At 46.0% G+C, this 21,479-nt stretch overlaps 1 protein-coding gene across 1 annotated transcript; it reads right to left on the bottom strand.

Moving 5' to 3' along the window:
• Positions 1-10,413: 10,413 nt before the first annotated feature.
• Positions 10,414-12,595, bottom strand: LOC100828111 (E3 ubiquitin-protein ligase ATL4). Its single transcript, XM_003574306.4, has one exon. The coding sequence runs from the start codon at positions 12,177-12,179 to the stop codon at positions 11,091-11,093; it is 1,089 nt and encodes a 362-aa protein (XP_003574354.1). The 5' UTR covers positions 12,180-12,595; the 3' UTR covers positions 10,414-11,090.
• Between the last annotated feature and the right edge of the window lie 8,884 nt (positions 12,596-21,479).

Genomic DNA, 21,479 nt, shown 5'->3' with positions numbered 1-21,479 from the left:
AAGATGATTGGATCGTTGATTCTGGGTGCTCCAACCATATGACTAATGATGACAACAAGCTGCAAGATATGACCGAGTACAAGGGAGGAAAAATGTTTCTGACAGCCAACAACTCCAAGCTATTGATTTCCCATGTTGGAAAGACAGTCGTTCCAAGGTATGGTCCTCAACAACTCCAACTTGAGAGAGTCTATCATGTCGCAGGCTTGAAGAAGAATCTGTTGTCAGTACCTCAACTGACAGCAGAAGGGAAGTATGTTCTGTTTGGTCCACAAGAAGTAGCAATCTTCAGAAGGCTCAAGGTGATCGGCACACCCGTCATGGAAGGGAAAAAGAGAGACTCACTCTTTGTGCTCTCTGCTGATTCAACATATGTAGACAAGACTCGGAAGAATGAGACAGCTGATCTTTGGCATGCGCGGCTTGGACATGTCAGCTACCACAGGTTGAAGGAGATGATAGAGAAGCACGTAGTGAAGGGGCTTCCTGATCTTGATATCTGTACAGACACGGTCTGTGCTGGATGTCAGTATGGCAAGGCCCACCAATTGCCATACAAGGAGTCGCAGCATCAGTCAAAGGTACCTCTAGAGCTCATACACTCAGATGTCTTTGGCCCAGTCAAGCAAATATCACTTGGAGGCATGAGATACATGGTGACCTTCATCGACGACTTCTCAAGGTACGTTTGGGTATACTTTATGAAGGAGAAGTCTGAGACCTTTATGAAATTTAAGGAATTTAAGGATATGATAGAAGGTGAACTCGAGTATAAGATACGGTGCCTACGCACTGACAATGGGAGAGAATATTTATCCAATGAGTTCACCATCTATCTCAAGAAAAATAAGATAAAAAGGCAGTTAACTTGTCATAATACTCCACAACAAAATGGAGTAGCGGAGCGCAAGAATCGTCACCTTGCGGAAACTTGTCGGAGTATGTTGCATGCCAAAAATGTTCCTGGAAGATTCTGGGCCGAGTGTATGAGGACTGCAGCTCATGTGATTAATAGACTACCACAAGTGAGGTTGGGGTTCAAATCACCACATGAGAAGCTTTGGAGGATGAAACCAGCCATCAGCCACTTCAAGGTATTTGGTTGCGTATGCTATATCTTTGTGCCAGATCACCTAAGAACCAAGTTTGAAAAGAAGGCGAAGAGGTGCATCTTCGTTGGTTACCATGATGCTCGAAAAAGATGGAGGTGTTGTGATCCAACCACAGGTAAGTGTCACACCTCAAGGAACATTATGTTTGATGAAGCTTCTTCATGGTGGTCCTCTAAGAAAGAAGAGATTCCTGAATCACCTGACATGGAGGAGGTTATAGAAGAAGAAAGAGATCAGAAGCTAGAAACCCCAAGTAAAGGAGAAAGGAACTCACCAAGTAAGACCAAGAGTCCGTGGAAGACTGGCATACACCAACCTGAAGAGCCACAAACCGAGGAGCATGATCAAGAACTTCGAAGATCAACAAGACCCAGGAAGCCCAATCCAAGGTACGCTAATGCTGCTCTTGCCGATGAGTCTTTACCTATTGAGCCATCTTCCTATGAAGAAGCAGCACGAGGACCTGAGTGGCAGAAGGCGATGGAAGAAGAGATTAAGGCACTAAAGGAAAACCAAACATGGGACTTAGTGCCAAAGCCAAAGGACGTGAAGCCAATATCCTGCAAATGGGTTTACAAAGTGAAAACCCGAACAGATGGCTCAATTGAAAGGTATAAAGCTCGACTTGTGGCACGAGGTTTCTCGCAGGAGTATGGACTGGATTACGAAGAAACATTCAGTCCGGTGGCAAAAATCACAACAGTTCGAGTCTTGCTTGCATTGGCTGCCAGCAAGTCTTGGGAGTTGTGGCAGATGGATGTCAAGAATGCCTTTCTGCATGGAGAACTTGACAAGGAGATTTACATGGAGCAGCCAAAGGGGTTTGAGAGCAAGAAATACGCCGAGCATGTCTGCAAACTAAAGAAGGCACTCTACGGGCTAAAGCAAGCACCAAGAGCATGGTACGGAAAGATCGGTGAGTTCCTATTACACAATGACTTTAAAGTTGCTCCATCAGACTCTAGTTTATTTGTGATGGCCAAGGAAGGAAGACTAGCAATAGGTCTAGTCTACGTTGATGACTTGATCATCACGGGAGATTACTCCGAGGAGATAGAAAGGGCAAGGGAAAATCTCTCCGTGAGATTTCAAATGAAGGAACTTGGTGAGTTAAGACACTTCCTTGGACTTGAGGTGGAGCACACTAAGAATGGGATATTCTTAAGCCAACAAAAGTATGCGAAGGACCTTCTTAAGAGGTATGGGATGCTTGACTGCAAACCTATTTCCACTCCTATGGATCATAACGCAAGACTTCAAGAAGACAAAGGAAAGAACTTGGAGGATGCAACCATGTATCGTCAACTGGTCGGGAGTCTTATCTATCTGACACTTAGTCGGCCAGATATTTCCTCTGCCGTTGGAGTGGCAAGCCGATACATGAGCACACCAAAGAAGCCTCACCTTGATGCAATAAGGCGAATACTCAGGTATGTCAAAGGCACCTTAAATTATGGCATCCTATATAAAAAAACAAAAGAATGCCAGGTTATTGGTTACTGCGACGCCGACTATGCCGGAGATTGTGATACACGGAGATCAACCACTGGATATCTCTTCAGTCTTGGATCGGGAGCCATAACATGGTGCAGCAAAAGGCAACCTACAGTGGCACTGTCAAGTACTGAAGCAGAATATCGATCAGCGGCAGCGGCAGCACAAGAAAGCACCTGGCTTAAACAATTGATGGAAGACCTTCATCAAACTCCAAAAGGTCAGGTATGGATTTTCTGTGATAACTTATCCTCCATAGGGCTAGCAGAAAATCCTGTCTTCCATGCAAGGACAAAGCACATAGAGGTGCACTACCACTACATCAGAGAAAAGGTCCTTAAGGGGGAAATTGAGATGGTGCCAACAAAGATAGAAGACCAAACTGCAGATATCCTCACCAAGAGTCTCAACAAATTAAAGTTCGAGAAGTTTCGAGAAGCTCTTGGCATGGTCACCAAAGAAGCTTTGCATTGAAGGGGAGTGTTGGAGAATACAATGCAAACTTCTAGAGTGTTCTCAATATTACAAGAAAGAAGACATTACTATGGAATACTCTAGAATATAAAATAAATAAAAGAGGGAACCTTCTAGTGTTTAGATATGCATGAAGAATTATGTAGAAACTTTGGAATACTCTAGAATAGGAGTTTAAAATAAATAAATAGGAAACCTTCTAATACCTAGATATTTGTGTAGAAGTGTGTGGAAGGCTTTAGATATTTTGTATCAATGGCTAAGAACTTGACACATGTCAAAGATCCAATGGACATGTAGTCCTATAAATAGAGGCCCTTGCCTCACACCTTGAGTAGTAGAGAATAAGAAAGTGAAGAAGGTGGAGAACAAGGTGTGAGCAAGTGTAAGGTGTGTATGCTCTCTCTTGTACTAATATTTCTAAAGCAATATAGTATTACTTTGTTCATATAAGTCTCCCGGTTAGGCCTTGTTATTTCTAAGTACTTAGTGCATATAAGTTGTGATTTAACGTGAGCGGATTCGTCCGGAATCACAACGGTCTTGTTTCAACGTGAGTGGCATAGCCGTCCGGATTCAAGACTTGGTTTAACGTAAGTGGCTCTGCCGCCCGGAAGCTTGCACTAAGTAAGTAGAAATAAAAAAGGGACTAATCAACTACACCAAAGTAGTTGGTATAAGTGAATAGGCCCTCTCGTAGTGTGTTAGGCCCACTTCGAAATCTCTACAGATCTCATGCATCTATTCATGGCCAATCGGGCCAGGAAGTAATCTCCATCCATAGCGTGAAGCGTTCTGCTCACGACATGGGCAAGTTCTTATTTGGTCCGTACTCCAGTAGATTTCCTGGGCCAGAGTAATTGCCCCATTCTAGTCCATCACGCGACTGGCTTGGTTGGGCCGTACGTTCTCTTCACTTTCTCAGAATATCTCCTTGAGATGGCCGTTCTCAAAAAAAAAAATCTCCGTGAGATGGCCTATCCCAAACAAGGCAAGATCTTTTTTGAACAGGGGAGATCGATTCTTTTGGTCAAAAACTTGCCACAGGAAGATATCGTGCCGTGATACTGCCTCCAAAGGTCCTACTATTGCCGTGAACTACTTACTCACGAGACTCATGGATCTGCAGACCTGTCACGTTAAGGTCCTACTATTGGCGTGTGAAATGCCCTTGCAAGCGTTCACGGCCCACCAAAACGGGAACCATCCGGGGCGCATCCGGCTAGAACGTGGCTGGACTGCCGCCGAGCAACTTCACCGTTGGGAGGAGGTAGGACGTAACTAGAAAGAAGCTGGATCGACCATTGGCATCGGCATGCACGGATTCCTGATGCCTACCGTGTCTAGCTAGCAACTAGGGATGTTTGTTTGATTCCTGACCTGTCGCGTTCTGCTGCTCACTCGTCGAATTGGTTGATTAGCTGAATGGTGTTTGGGAAAAGAAGCGCGATATCAGTTGTTTAAATAGTTGGAAGCGGGAAACACTTGCTGCGCGCCATTGCCACCCCCTTCGTTGTAGTGGGATGCTTGCTATCAATGCAAATCCACTGATAAAGCTGGTGATGAAATTATATGGAGTGCGTGTGCTGGCAGAATCTTCAGATTGGAGTATATGCGGACTGTAATTGATGGTTCAATCGGGTTTATTTATCCACCATGGGTTCCTAGATGTAACGCAGGGAGTATAAGAGAAGGAAGATGAGAATAAAGACATGGAGAGGTTAAACCCTCGCAGGGGCAGTCAAAGCAAATTTTGCTCGAGTTATTAGCTAATTAGGGATGTCAACGGACACCGTCAAGCCCGTTTAATCAGCTTCCCGCACGGTTTTTAGTTTTGTTTTTTTTCCTTTCCAATGTCAAAGGCCGCACGGCAGGGCTAAACGGGCTTGGCGGCGGCGTCCGTTGACATCCCTATAGCTAATGCATCAGCCCCTCCGTGCTTTCTGGTCACTACTGAGTGAGTTAGCCAGCAGTACAAACAGTACGTAGTACTCTCTCCGTTTCATAAAGATTTGCCCGGCTCTAGTTCAAAATCGTGTCAATTTTTATGAAACGGAGGGACTAGGAAGAGAGCAGTAAATTTTCTTCTCTCAGAGAATTGATCTCTTCACGGCCGATCGGACCACGAATTAATCTCCATCCGAATCCCATGTGCGTTCTGCTCACGACATGGGCATGTTCTTATTTGGGCCGTAGTCCAGTAGATTTCCTGGGCCAGAGTAATTGCCCCATTCTAGTCCATCATGCGACTGGCTTGGTTGGGCCGTGCGCCCTCTTCACTTTCTCCTAATTTCTCCGTGAGATGGCCCAGTGGCCTACTAGTGGTAAGAGTGTTGTTCTTGTTTTTTGAACAGGGAAGATCGATTCTTTTGGTCAAAAGCTTACAAGAGGATACTGCCGTGATACTGCCTGCTGCAGACTGTTCCGGCTTCCGACCTTCATCAGGTCATATGCAAAACGCGAGCATTTGTATGCAGCCCTTGGGTGCTGTACTGCAACAATCATGAAAACATATTTCATGATGGAGTATGATTTGACAATATTGATGTTGATATCTTTTTTTACAAATTTGCTTAAATTTTCGAAAGTTGGACAGTCAACATTGATCTGCTTTAAAGTAGGCCAATTTTACGGTACCTAATACTCAGTTCCGTGGAGGAAATACTATGCAAACTGCAAAGGATAGCTTAGACTTTTAACATCTGAGTCGAGGTGCGGATATGCGACTCCAGTCAGGTGCTTCTCAGGTCAGGGCTTGACTTTAGCTGAGTTTGCAGAAATTACAGACAAGCACAAGCCCGTTTTTGCTGATAGCAAAACTTCGGTCTTTTTTTTTGTCATTTGTTAGATTGTGATATTTTTTTCAGTGTTAAAGAATGATTTTACCCATTTCCTCATATATTTTTTAAGATGGTACTTCATAGACCCATGTTCGAGTATTTATCTCGGAGTTGTTTGAAAACTTAAAAAACAAATGTACTATCGGGTTTAAATTAAATAACATAAATTTTCAACCCACACGAGAGATGTTCTATGGGCAATGCTTTGCAGCTCTTTTTTTCTTGGACAAGAGGCACACATCCTGCTTTATATATACAATTAAAGTTCGGAATATTTGACGGGATACCGAAGTTTTGAATTCTATAGCTCCAAAGCGTGCAATAGCACAGAGACAGAGTATGCACGCACTGTCGTAGATTTATCTACGGAGCCACTTGGCGGAGCAAAGCCATTCCAATCTAAACTGTTCAAGCCTGCCACGATGAAGCTAAGGATTAGGATCATGTTACACCAGTTGGGCGGCGCACGTGCACCGGAGCGGAAGCCCTCCGGACCTCGTGTGGCGAGAGTGTGCCAAAATGGCAAATCAACACCGGTGAGCGTAGGTACAGTGAAAGGTCAGACGTGCACGAATTCCTGATGCCTGCCGTGCCCAGCCAGCGACGACTGTTTGGTTATGACCAGCGGTGCCATTCTGCTCCACGTAGAATTGGTAGCTTAGGATGCTGCTGTGAACCGATCAAACAGAGAACTACTCTCTCCCTCCAAATTTATCCAAATATGAATGTATGTCTGTCTAAAAAACGTTTAGATACATGTAAAAAAATCATTTAATATATTTCTTAAACTGCTGAAGAATTTATATACTCGTAGTTCGGTGAAGTGTGTGCGTGTGTGAAGTTAGATGCACGTGTTAGATGCGTGTGTGAAGTTTATGAGAGCTGTAGTTAACGGTTCATTCTGGTTATCCTACCATGGGTTCCTTAATGTAACGCTGGGAGTGATGCGAAATTAAGAAAAAAATTAGTTATTAGCTTTTTTCTCTTCTTCCAAAAAAAAGGTTTCATCCGATCTCTGCATCAAAATGGTACACACAACCCTGTTGAGTTGCTAGTTGAGGCATCAGTCGGCCCGTGCTTTCAGATACGGTGTCACGCTACTTGACCGAGTCAGCTAGCAGTACAAGACAGTATTGTACTCCGTAGTAATTTTTCTCTGTTAGAGAATTGATTTCATGCATTCATTCATGGCCGGTCGGACCAGGAATTGAACTCCATCCATAATTTTAATCCCATGTGCATTCTGCACAAGGACACACGACTTGGGCAAGTTCTTATTTGGGCCGTAACCCGGTAGATTTCTTGGGCCTGATTAGCTGCCCCATGACTGGCATTGGCTTGGTTCCCTCTTCACTTTCTCTGTGAGCTGGCCTAGTAGGAGGAATTAAGAGCGATTGTTTGGTTAGGGGGAGAAAGCAGTGGCGGAGCCAGCACGGTGGCACGGTGGGCGTGGACCACCCTAAGAATCCGGCACATGTTCACAAATTATTGTTAACAAAAAGAAAAAAATCAAAAAAACCAATTGCTCGGTTCAAAAGCTGCAGCCCGACAACCAACAGGCCGAATTGTACGCTACTAACCGCACGGGCGTTTCTTCTTCGCAAGCGCATCATACGCACCTCCGGGCAGCGCCGCAACGCTTCGTCTCTCCCTACTGCTGTGCCTTTACGACTACAACTCCCAAATCCCCGATTCCCCACGAAATCAAAGTTTCGGTCAGGCGAGAGGCGCTGCCACACCTGTAGAGCTGAGCAGGACGCGAGGAGAAGGCAAGCAGCAGGCGCAGCACTGAAAAGGAGTGTTCCAAGACAGCCACGCCATCGTCGGGCATAGCAGGACACTTCCGAAGTTCCAATCTTGTTCATTCTGAAGCTTTCAAGTCTAACTTAAGATGTGATTTTGTGGGAATTGAAAATTGAGATCATTAGATGTTACTTTACATTGATTGCTTTTGTCGGAATTGAGAATTGAGATCATTAGATGTTGCCTTCATTGATTGATAATTCATTGTACTGAACCTAAAAAAATTTAGTCACCCCACTCTAGACAAAAATCCTATCTCCGCCACAGGGAGGAAGGATAACAGGCCGCGACAGTGATACTGGCTGCTGCACGTACATTGTTCCGGCCTTCATTCCGTTCATATGCTAAGCACGACTGCACGAGCATAAAGCATTGGTGTGCACTGCAGTCTGCAGCCCTATGTACGAGGCAACGAGTCAGTCAACGACCCTAGCTAGCCAAATGAATGAATAGACGTACGAGCGTGCGTGTTGGTAACATATGCCAATGGGCCACGCCAAATTAGACACATCATCAGACAGTCAGGGCCGGCGTTGAGTAGTCGCAGCCGAGGTGGCATGCAGCGACAACGACCATGACGCGTCTTCCATGTACGTTCGTCAATGGCGTCCTCCACATCGATGGATCGACCGACTGAGAGACGACTGAATTAGCCTCGTACGTCAATGGCGTACGTACGGCCGAGCGCCAAACCAAACCATGTTAAAGTGGATGACGAAAGAATAATCGGGTTAGGTTAGCCTCGTATCGCCAGTCAACATCGTCGATCGATCCATGGAGACTAATCATCCCCTGCATGCAGCGAGCAGACTAGCTACGGAGTAGCTAATTAACTTGGGCCCCAATTAAGCAGTACCCTCATGAAGCATGATCAAAAGCTAGCCGTAGTTAGCTAGTGATTGTTCTAAGTAAGTCCAACTTGTTCGATCGGTGACTGGACTACATGGACGGATGGCGACCTTGGAGTGTGAGTGCGTGACTGGACTTGAGGACTTAAGCCAAGAAAGATCGAGTTTTTCCTCTCTCTCTGTTTTCAAAAGAAAGATATTTTGTACTGGATCGAAGAGTAGTACCCACGGTTGCTAGCTAGCTACTAGTGCATTTCTTGGTGCCTCATGCGTACATGTGACACGATACAAGCTAGCTCGTGGCACTGGCCATGTATCACCAGGAGGGCGCTAGTGCATGACGCGCGGTAGCTTTGCGGTAAGGAATGCGTGGGCACTGGGCAGGCGATCAGCTAGTTATAAATTATTTTCCTTCCTATTGTATTATGCTTACTACATGCATGTTTGGAAAATAATGACTCTCTTAAAACCATGATTCCACGAACTTACGTGTTGGATTGACGGCGAGTGTAATTATTTAGGTTGACTGATTTTTGGTTAAAGATAGATCGATTCATCAGCCGTTGAATATGATTTATGCTTTAAGATTTGAAACAGAAGATAAAAAAGAATGATAAAATGAGATCTAAATACTAATTCAACCGTTCCGATTCGTCAACTTAGATTTAATCTTTTTTCTTAAAAATTAGACAACTTAGATATAGTCGCACCCTAATTGATTAGCTACTTTACTTTGACAAGAGGGGCCGTGACGCATCGTTTCTGCGCCTAGTTTGAGCCAGGTGCTCGCTCATGTGAAAGCATGCTTGATGCCCCTTGGCCCTTGCCCAGCAGCAGCAAGCATCTCTCCAATTATTCAGGCCCTTTACTTGTCTCCCATGCATGATCAGTTCACACTTCACACCACCGTCCTACACAACACCAGCGTTTACGTAGCAGCGTAGTGTACCTCTCGGTCTTTTCTTTCTTTCTTTCTTTCTTTCTTTCCGGAACGCAACGCAACGTACATCACGTTGATCACCTGGCCGGCCCATAAAAGATACAGCCGTACCTGGGCACCGTACGTACGTACTGATCCTGCCTGTTCCATGGGAAAATATATTTGACTCGACCCACTGAACAGCACGCAGGAAGCGCTGTTGAGTCACGACCGCCAGCCCAGCAAGCAAGCAAACAAACAACGCTGAAAAAGAGCTAGCAGCTAGGCGCCTACCGTGTCTGTCTCATCTCGTCTCGTCTCGTCTCAGTAGATGGCAAAGAAAAGGAAAAGGCGAAAGGAAGTTGCATGCAGAGTGCAGTGCAGAACCAGAGGCAGGGTCCTTTTGCTTTCTTTTTTTTTTTTTTGCTTGCTACCCCTTTCAGCAAACAACCAAGTCAAAGCTTACCAATGGAGTCATGGACCGCAACAGCTCGTAATATCATAGTAGTACCATGGCATTCAGAAACAATATCAGGAAATAAAGAACTAAAGAAGCCAATGCAGTGTTAACGACAAAAGGAAAACTCGCTAGAGACCACACTTGTCTTCACTTCGCTAGGCAGGAATGCTCTAGCTAGTCGACTAGAGTGTACCAGTAGTTCACAATGCTGCTGTAAGGCGAGGCAGGCAGGTCAAGTCAGTGCAAGGGGTACAGTCAAAGCAAAGTTTTCTAGAGCCATCACTGGCTTTATGCATGCAGACATACATACGATCATTTGAGCTAGCCTGCTAGATAGGAGTGTGCTATGATAGTATAATCTAATCGTCGTTCCAAATGGGACAGTTGAGTCCTTTTTCCAAGTGGAAGTGAGTTTCGATCTCATGCATTCTCATGGGCAGCATGGACCAGGAATCTGCATATATCCATATCCTAGAAACACCCCATGTGCATTGTAGCTGCTCACAACAAATGCTTTGCTTGTCCTGCCTCAAAGCACACCACTGTCCTCTAGTCTGTGCTCTGTAGTATCCCACTGTACAAGTCTACAATGTACATTGCAACATGAGGCAGAGTCACAGCCCCCCTCACGCAGGAGAGCAAGGAAAGATACACACACTCACAAAATTCAGCACTGCCATTGCAACAAATTTAATGAAATTACAAATTGACAACAAATGTAACACCACAACTCAAACCAAAATGCAGTAGTAGTATAGCACTAGTAGGAGCAGTAGCTGTACTATTCATAATTGACAAGCGTTGGGAAATGTGAATTTTTTTGTTCAGAATCCCCGAAATTCCTCAGTCTTCCCGCCGACATTCTCCAATTCGGAACCAGTTTTGGAATCCGTACGCCATTCCCCCCAGAAAAATCCACATCAGGAGAGAAAGAGAGAGAATCTGTTCACAGACGGTCGCGGATGCCCAAAAAGCAGAGGCGAGCAGAGCGGCAACAGCAGCAGCATCAGAATTTTGAGTTCAGTTTCAGGGAGAGGAGGAGACTGGAGAGTGGCATCTCGGGAATTACGCCGCGCGTCGCCGGTCCGGCATCGGAAGCTTTCTCCAGATAAGCATGGAGCGCGTGAAGCTACTAGCTAGCTAGTATGCGCCGGTGAGCCACCGGACGAAGCCGTAGAACGCGCTACTGTCCTCGGCCTCTCGCCGCCGCGACGACGCGCCCGGTGCGGCGCCGCCGTCCATGTCCCACCACCACTCGGCCGTGGCGGCCGCCGTCACGCTCCCGGCGTCGTACCGGCTGCTCCACCGCCCGCTGCTCCAGCGGCTGCTCCACCGGTTGCTCCACCTGCTGCTCGACCGCCCCACCGACCTGAACGACGCGGTCGGCGTTATCGACGACGACAACGACGCCGTTGGTGCAAGCTGCTGCTGCTGACTCGGCTCGCCGGTAATTCTTGCTGTGGGGGGCGGGGGTGGATGCGGCGGGTTGGGGGCGGCGCTGGGTGGCGGCTTGAGGACGACCTCCTCCTGGACGAGGTACTCCGAGGTGGAGTTGGGGAGCGGGTACGCACGGGCGGCGTCGGCGGCGGAGGAAGAGGAGGTGGAGCGGCGGCTGCTGACGCTGCCGAGCTCGACGCGGAGGAGGAGGTCGTGGAGCGGCGGGTGCGGGAGCGCGATGGAGGCGCGGCAGAGCGGGCACGACGGGTTCGCCCCGCGGAGCCACGGGTCCACACAGCGGGAATGGAAGGCGTGGCGGCAGGCCGGCAGGAGCCGCAGCTCGTCGTCGGCGCCGAACGCGCTCTGGCACACGGCGCAGTCCCTCGTCGACCGGGGCAGCGCCGCAGCGAGCAGCGACGACGCCAGCGTGAACAGCGGCAGCCGCGCGATGAGCCGCTCCCTCTCCGCGGCCGCCGCCGCCGCCGAGTCCTTCCCGTGCTGCTGTTCCCCCGCCGGCGCCGCGCGGGCCACCACGACCGGAAGCGGCGGAGCGGAGGAGGAGGACGACGAGCCGGGTCCCGAGGAGTGGCGGCGGCAGAGGCTGCGGATGAAATAGTGGATGGAGATGGAGGCCAGGAGCATCACCACCACGATGATGGCGATGATGAGGATGCTCGGCGATATCCCGGCTACGCTCCCGCTCCCGCCGCCCCCGCCTCCCTCATCGACCGCCAGCCGCGGCACCATTGGCACCCTCCGCTCCGGCACCGGCGGCGGCGGAACCGAAGACATCAATCAATCGATCTCTCTCTGCTCTCTGCTCTCCTCTCGGTGGTGGTGGTGAGGGGCCGAGAAGGAAGGAAGGGAGGAAGGAAGGCGGCGTGTTGTCCGTGGCTTATAAGTGTGGTTTTGGCAGCATCCGAGGGGAGGGGAGGCCCATGGTGATGGCGCGTCCATGGCTGCTTATCATTTATAGTTGTGCCGGGAGATTGTGCAAGACTACAATCATAGTGTGGCCATTCGCGTTTGGTGTTGGATTCTTCCTCCTTCTAATTAAAACCCTTCTTTAATCACTGAAATACTCCACTAGCAGTGCTGCCAGTATTATACTCCGGTGGTAGAACATGAAATTCCAAAAATGTGATTTGTAGGCCCAAAGGCGTGAAAAAGGAACTTGTTGGAGTCATTTGCAGGGAAGGAATGGTGCGTGCTTCAGTATTTGCATGCTCACTGCATTAGGAAAAAATGAAAAATGACACACTTTTAGTGCCTAATTTCAATAATCTACATATCATAACCTACGAGCGTGATTGCATATCGGTCGTGTTAAAGTGTTTCAGAGTTAAGTCTGATGTGATGTACTCTTTCTGTCACATATTAAGTGACTCAAATTTGTCTAAATATGAACGTATCTATATACTCTCTCCGTCCAACAAAAGATGTCCCAAGTTTGTTAAAATTAGTATAGATACATTTAAATTTAATCAAAATTGAGACATTTTTTGTTGGACGGAGAGAGTATTAAAATACGTTTAAACACATGTGATATTTCGGCACTTAGTATGGGACGGAAGAAGTACTATGTCTTACTGAAGAGACTTTAGAAAATCTTAGGTTTGTATGCAATTTTTTTTTCCTATGTCCAGATAAGACGCATGAATCACCTGGTGGCTGGAGCGTGTATACAACCTCATTGATCATCAAGTTATTGATGAGATTAATTACCAGCCTTTTCTAGGACAAAGAAAGAGAGAGATAAATTCATTCATTGAAAGGCATATGCCTGCATGCATCACACATGGAGTCCAGCAGCGGCAGTAATTGAGTATGGTGATGATGAGCAGTGGCATAATGAGCATTGCATGAGACAAGAGGATTGAGTTGAGCTGTGCACTAGCCAATAGCAATGGCAACAACAGCATGGAGCAGCAGAGCAGACAGACGCTGCTAGTGTGCTCCTCCATCTCAGCCGGGTCTCCCTCCCTCTTGGCCGCATCTCCAACGCTGCAGGAGCCCCGCACGTGCGTGTCTCCTGCCTTCCTGCCTGCTGCTCCCGTGCTAATCATAATTAGTTAAGCCGATCCGCCACTTAAATTAATCGTCCTCGTAATACAGTGCTTTGATACAGCCCCAAATTCTTTAAGGAAGAGGCTGAATTCCTCGGCATTGCATTGCGCCATTGGTAGCCTTTGGACGAGAACCAGATCATGACACTCCTCCTGCTTGAGATCGAACAGTGGGTTTTCCGTATATGCTTCGTTGGTTACCATGGAATCCGAGGAGGGAATCAGAAAACTTGACTGAAAAAAAGAACGTGGATAAAGGCAAGGGCAGCCTTGCAGTTGGAGCAACGACGACGCACGCTTGCATGAGCCTGATGAGCATGCATGACTTGAGCGTGTAGAACTGTTCTGATGGCGATCGTTTGTTAGTTACATACTTCTCTTTTCCCCCCTCTCCAGATTCGAGCCAGTTTTAATTAGTAAGAACATGGAACAAATTGCAATCATGAAAATGAGGTAACGAAGTGACGTCGATTGGGTTCGATTTTGTTCCCCTGTTCCACCGGCTTTTCCGCATCATGATGAACAGCATGAAACACAATTCCGTTAATTCCTTTGCCTTAATTTGCTTGCAGTTTGGTCCTTCTGTGATTCCGTTGCTGATTACTACATATACGGGTGATTAATCAGCAAAGCAAGCAAGTGCTTTTGCCTTGATCACTGAAAACCTTTATCTTTATTTTTTGCTGGCAGAAAAACCTTTAAGCCGATCGTTGTACCAACACAGCATATCGTCAGAGTTCAGAAGAGTGACCACCAAACACGGCAGGGTAAGCAGATAATCCTGTAGAAAAGTCAACACCACGTAATAACCCGTGCTGCAGCTCTTCGTCGTACGTGGTGTCCAGCACAACCACGCAGAACAGAAGAGTAAATTACCAGGACAGTCTCAGACAGGCTCGTGGCAAAAATAATGATCTCTTTCTACGTACTCCATTAATTAATCTGACACGCTTTTGCTTTGAGGAAATTATTACCGGCTTTAAGAAAGCGAAAGAGGGATGAAATTAGGCTGCTCCAGGCGCCGATCGGCCAAAGCCTACGGATCATTAGCGAGTATCTACGCGACACAATGAAAATGACGGTAACTTACCTTGGTTTGAAGCACATGGGGGATGCTCGGAATCGAATCGGATACGAACCAAGCGTCAAGTTCCAGCTTTTTTAATTTTTTAATTTTTTTGCACTGACCAGTGTCACAAGCTAAGGCCCGCAGCGTCGCACACACACAAAAAGAAAGAAAGAGAGGGAAATTTTGTCAAGTATAGGTCTTTTCTTCCATTGGTTTTGTGTGTTAGTGAAAGAAATTAGACCTATCACTATCTGACCTTTGTTCTTTTCTTAGCTTCTCGATCACACTACCGTACAGATGAGAGAGAGGGGAGGGAGGAGAGAGTGAAAGTTGAAACGTGTCCTCGGACTTCTTTTGGGTTAAGGAGGAAGAAGAGGGGGGAGACGAGGAGAATCAATTCCCTTGTCCCTGCTTTTTGCCCCGTCCCCAGCCTCTGTTAATCCGATCGGCCTAACTGGACTTGAAATTGAATGCTCAATGCTTGCAGTAATGCACGGTGGATCGACAATTACTCGGTGACATTTCTGTGGCAAAAATACAGTTTTTGTGCAGCACAATCCGGCCGGTGTACGTGTAGTCCATAGGCGGCAGCTTTTGATTTCTCAAAAAAAAAAAAACATAACAGGCTTGATTTGATTTCTCAAAAAGACATACACATAGAATACTTGTTTTTGAAGTTTGATGACGATTTGGGCCGGGATCATGAATCCAATTCAAGAGCATCTCCGATGTCATTGGGCTGTCGGAGAAAATGGGCCACCTTTTCTGTATGGATAATAATAAAAAGTTAATCCAATTCAAGAGCATTCATGCTACAAGTCTAGCCCAAAACGGTTCCAGACCGCACAGTCAATTGGAGTTGTTCCTCTCTCAAAAAGAGAGGGGAAAAAGGGTCAATCGGAGTTCTTTTTGTTTCCAATCATTTTCAGAAACTTTTAATACTATTATTTCAATATTCCGAAAATTACGTGTTCCATGGAGTCCGAGCTCCAAACGGCCTTCTCCTTCTAGCTTTACTTCTCCCATAGTATCATCTAAACTTTTGTGGATTCCACCCCTAAGTCCCCGCTCTTCCCCTTCTATGCTCTGTTCTTCCGATTCTTCCGATCCTCTCCTAAATAGGAGTAGACAGTTAATCGGGTTCGAAACAATTACTAGCTGGGATTAGGATGCATCAGGAATGTGCACTGCACATCGAGAATATCTGACGCGCGTACACCTCTCTTGTCATGGCCATGCATGCAGTTTTCCCCCTCAAGAGTGTCAAACCTCTCTAGATGTTGTGGAGCAGATTGTTGCCCTCTTTACCATTGTATGATGTTACCCTAGCTTTATTGTGGACATCTGCCGTCATAATCTTGGGAGAGGCAAAACATCTGTGTGGATTACGGCTTGCATGTACGGAGTCTGTGTTATTCAAGTTCATGTTGCTTACGGTTCCAGTGTGGCCTCCAACCCATATGTCTGTCAACTTGGTAAGATCGAGCAAGCTACTTCGAACGGCGAGCGTATATACTCTCTTCCAAAATAAGTACTCCCTTTAATTCTAAATTTTTGACTCAAATTTGCGCAAATATAGATGTATCTATTTTTAAAAAACGTCTAGATACATCTAATATTTGACAACAATTTAGGATCCGAGGAATACATGTGTGCTTCCAAGCTTGTACATGCGCATGCATGGTGCATGCAATTTTTTGTTTTGTATTTCTTGTTGCAAAAGGACGCATGATATAAATAAAGTGGGCACAAATGATTAGCGCATACTCCCTTCGTCCCTAAATATCTGTGCTAGCTTATACCTGCAAAGTGCTACTCCCTCCGTTTCTAAATAATTGATTTGGATTTGTATAGATTCTTATTTTGAGATGGAGGGAATATATACATAAAAGATGGCATACAATGGCCAGCGCTAACATCGTCGTGATTCAACCTTTCTGGCTTACATTTTGGCTTATCTTTATTTCATAAGCTAAATGAAGATTGCTTGTGTATGCTCTAGAAAACTAACTCCGCTGGCACAAAATAAAATTTAGACTTAATTCTTATTTGCACCCACCGCTTGTAAAGTTGTGACTGTACTTAACTCTTTTAAAATTTAATTTGTGCACATTTTACACTTGTTGCATTATGTCAAAGGCCCTATTTTAACATTTTTCTCGTTTTTGACGGCTTGGGTCCACTCGTCTGACCGACGTGGCAGGGTGGAGCGTTTTGTGGCCCCGACACACTACACCACAACACTGAGTTTTCTAGTGAAGCCAATACACACGGCAACGGACTATTGGTCAGGAAAACTCATATCAGAACTGTATGACGATAGAATGTCGATCAGGGGAATCGATTTTTGTTGTTGTTGTTGTTGATGATCAGTCAAGAGGCAACAAAACTTGTACTAGTCGAACCATTGGTGGGAAACAAAACAATGCCTATGTTTTTTTGCAACGAAATCGTTTTTTATCGCAAAAAAACCGAAATAGTTTTGTTTTTTGCATTGCCCAATTCTCTTTTACTACGTGCGTGTGTTTATAAGTTTCAACATTTTGAATGCTTTTTGATGGGTCAGGGGGGAATATTGGAGCAATGTTGCACACATAATTTCTTTTGCGTCCGGATGTGATGATTATGCAGTCTAAATTAGGCTTTTAATTTAGTTTAGTCGATGAGGAAGGACATGGACTAGATGAAAAATATCTTCCAACCACCGCCTAACATGTCCATTTAAAAAAAAAAGACTTTCAAATACATTGGCATGAAATATGATAAAAAATAAACTTATTAAGGTACTCCTTCAGATCCATATTAGTTGTCAAAATATTACATGCATCTAGACGCTTTCTAGACATAGATACATTCATATTTGGATGAATTTGAGACAATTATTATGGATCGGAGGGAGTAATCATATACATTCTTTTTTTTTAAGTTTGATGATGATTTGGGCCGGGCTCATGGATACAAGAAGTCAAGAACGCCTTACATTAATATAGGCTGTCGGAGGAAAATGGGCGAGCTAGCTTTCCTGTTTGGATCCCAATCAAATGAGTAGTATATATAGGGAGACCTGAATAACAACATTCACTATACAAGCCTAGCCCAAAACGGTTCTGGACCGCAGGTTTTTTGTTTCAGTCATTTTCAGAAAGTTATAAACATTATTTTAATATTTTGATTTGATAATTATGTGTTCCATGGAGTCCGAGCTCATATCGATCTTGCCCTTCTAGTTCTGCTTCTCCCATACTATCATTTAGTCCCTTTATGGCTTTTACCCTCCAATTCACCTCTCTTCCCATTGCTTTCTGTAACATCCCAATTTTCAAAATTCTTCATATGCATTGCATATCATAAGCATCATGTCACCCTTACATTTGATCACTTTCAAAACCCTAAAGTTTGCCCAGAAAACCCTTTTTGCAAAAATGCTTTTATTTGATTTTGGGCTTTGATCTTGCTCTCGAGTATTTGCATTTTTAACCCATGAGGGTATTGTGGTAAAAAGGGATTTAATGCATATATAGAGCTATCCCATAAGTTGGCTTTTCAAAGTATTTTGAAAAAAATAATTTGCTTCGATAGCCTAAGGGCCCTAAAAGCCGTTTTATAGGCAAATGTATTTTTAAGTATTTTATTTTGAGGAAATTCTTGTTCCAAAAGTTAGATCATATGAAAATATGATTTTACAAATTTTGTTGCATTTTATTTGGAGTGATTTGGAGCTCCGAATCAATTTTGAGGTTCAAAATCAAAAAATAGATAAAAGAAAAGGAAAAACCGAACCGAACCGGTCAAACCGGACCAAACCGGTCAAACCGGCCGGACCAGATCGAACCGGACCGGCTCCGCCGAGCCCGAGCCGCCCGCTCTCACTGACCGGTGGGACCCACGCGTCATCTTCAACCTCCGTCCGAAAAATCCGGCCACGCACGCCCGCGAACTACCCACGACTCCACCTCCGATTTCTCCGCGCTCGGGCCGTTTTCCCCAAATCCTTGCGCGTCACCCCGAATGCCTCGCTTTTCTCCTCCAATTTCCCCAAACCCCACATCCAATTTCGCACCGGTTAGAAAGTAATTGCTCGCCGGAGTTCGTTGCTGCCACCGCCATTCTTCGCGTTTCGTCGCCGTTCCGGTGAGGTTCTCCCCGCGCCACTCCCCTAGACTCTCTCCTCTCCCCGTCCCGAACGCCGTGACGCGCTCGCCTTTGCGTTTGGCCGCCGCCGCCGCCTCCGGCCGCCCGCGCCGGTCATCTTCCTCAGCGCCGGCCGCCGTCCGCGCGCCGCCTCCGCCTCCCGCTCCGAATGGCCGCACCCCCGCGCCGCCCCGCGTGCCGCGCCGTGCCCGCCGCCCGCGCTCCGCCCCGCGCCCGTGCGCCGCGCCGCCCGCCGCCCTCCGCGCGCTGTCCGTGCCCGCGCCGCCGCCTGCGCCACCTTGCTCCGCCCGCGCGCCGCCCGTCGCGTCCTGCGTCCCGCGCCGCCTCCGCGCTGCCCGCGCGACCCGCTGCCCCGCGCTGCCCACCGCCGCCGTGCGCGCGCCGCCCCTGCTGCTCGCCCGCGCCGCCCCTGCCCGCGCCGCCCCGCGCCGCCGCCGGCGAGCTAGCCGCCGGCCGGAACCCTAGAAACCGGCCAGTCCCGCGCTGCCACGTGGCAAGGCTTTCTTGTTTATTTTATTTTCGGCCGAAGTGGATAATGCACTTTTGCAGAAAAGCCCCTACAACTTCAAAACCACGTATCTTTTAAACCGTTTGTCCAAAATTTACGATCCACACCTTTCTGGAATCGTCGCAACGTGTGGAATATTTTGGCACTGTTTATTTTCAGTTTTGAATAACTTAGATAGTAGCTATTTACAGAATGGTGGTTTATGGTTTAAATTTCAAATGAATTGTTTCAAAATAGTTTTGAGCATGTTAGCTTGCTATAAAATTATTTAAGCTTGTTCTCTATCCATTAGAACCAGAGAAGGAATTATTTTGTGTTTAATCATGGCATTCGAGTTAACTATTGCTCTATGTTACAAAAGCCGCACAATCTTTTGTTTTAAACCCTATTCATGTATCATGCATATTAATTAGCACTTTGATGTTGTATAATCTGTTCAAATCTTTTGAGAGCCTTTTCAAAACAGAAACGAAACTTTGTACGTTAGAAGTAACCTTTGTGTGCATCATCTTGGCATATGCATCATGGCATGGTTTTTGTATTGAATGTTGTGTTTATTGTGTGTGTTTCTTTTATTTTAGATTGTGTGGAGTGTATTTCTTGTGGTTGCGAAGAGTGCGAGAACTACCATAACCTTGGACAAGGCAAGTTCACTTTGATCATATCCCATTATTATTGTTGTTTTAAAATACTTATGCATTAGTGTTGTTGGTAGAGATGCATTGATAGGACTATTACTCGTACCTCTATGCTAGCTATAAATCCCAGGTAGTATAGTTTACCCTCGCCATTACCTTGCTACCAAATTGCCATCGATTGTAGTTTGAATGCTAAGCTATGGTAGTATCGTGGGGGAAATAACTACATTATGATATTGTTATGCCTTTGGCTATATGAAATGTTTTGTTAGATGTAAGGCAAAACAACTAATTCAATGAACCATCCTGGGTGGGCTGCTTTGAGGATTTTGAGGATTAGCGGCGTCAGGTCCATTTCTATGGGTCCCTCTGAGTCGAGTTCCTGTGGATTCAGGAATGGATCGTCCATGGACGTCTCTCCCGTGGATTCGGGGAGCGCCTACGTTGCAAATGTGGAATGCCACCTGGGGTAACTGAGACTGGACTAGTTTCCTATTTAGAAGCTTCTAGTACAACCACAATGCTATATGGGCTCTGGCGAGACAAGAGTAAGTTGTATGAACCTAGACCCGAGGAATTGTACTGAGGTAGCCGTGTAGGGGGAGCGTGATTCTCTCGTGGTTTAGGGAATTACCTCTGAAAATCTCGTAATCGATGCCGTTGCTTCTCTATCCAGAGGACAGCAAGGGATTAACACGTCGGTTTCTTGTGGGGAATGTGTACAAACTCTCGAGAGCGTCAAAACTAAGTACTTAGCCGTGTCCCCGGCAACGGACAATTTGAGCGACTAGATGTGGAGCTGTAAGGAAAGTCTCACTCATTCCAATTTCTTAAATAAAATGAATGGTTTGAACAGGGTAGGAGCACTTGAAGAATTCACTTCAATGTACTCTAGGTTAATAAGAGCATGGGTGTGTCTACCCCGTGTCCATTAGTTAACATTATTATAACATTCCTTTGTAGTAGGGTAATTTATGTTCTGCTTCCACGCAAACAGCCTGAACTCCACCTTGCCAAATACTGCATATACTTGGTAGGTTTTGATATAACTCCTAGTGAATCTTGCCAATACATTCAATGTATTGACCCTAGTGGCTGCATCGTTTAATGATGCAGGAAGCTCCGACGACGAGTAAGATGTACGTTCTACTTGTTTGGGTTACGGGCCTACATTCCAACACGCTCTCACCGTGGTGTTGATGTGCCCTTGTATCTTCCGTTTTCCGCTGCTAAACAATTGTTTTATTTCCAGCTAACCCGTGAGGTTATGCGAGTTGTAAGTACTCTTTTATATTCTGGATGATACGTTGTAATATTGAGACCTTTGTTCTATTATATTACATCTTGAAACTGTGTGTGCTAGTGAGTCGATCCAGGGACTAGCACTAAAGCACAGAGATCGAACCTTTTTACGGGGGCGGTCGCTTCATCTGTTCTCCCTGTCCTCTCCCAAATAGAGTACTCACCAGTTAATCAATATCCATGTTCGAAACAGTTAGCTGGGCTTGGGATGCGTCAGGATTCTGTACCGCACAAGTTGAATTTTCTGCACAAATATCGGCATTCTGCATCTCTTTAATCATGGCCATGCATGATGCATTTTTCCGTCAACTGTCAACGCCTCACCATGATTTTTCAACACCCATGCTTGCGTCTTCA

The sequence above is a fragment of the Brachypodium distachyon genome, chromosome 3 (assembly GCF_000005505.3).
Source record: "Brachypodium distachyon strain Bd21 chromosome 3, Brachypodium_distachyon_v3.0, whole genome shotgun sequence".
Lineage (NCBI taxonomy): Eukaryota > Viridiplantae > Streptophyta > Magnoliopsida > Poales > Poaceae > Brachypodium > Brachypodium distachyon.
This window is presented reverse-complemented; position numbering and strand designations above follow the sequence as displayed.

Excerpts from the sequence above, each read along its gene's own strand:
- LOC100828111 (XM_003574306.4), bottom strand. The coding sequence starts at position 12,179 with ATGTCTTCGGTTCCGCCGCCGCCGGTGCCGGAGCGGAGGGTGCCAATG.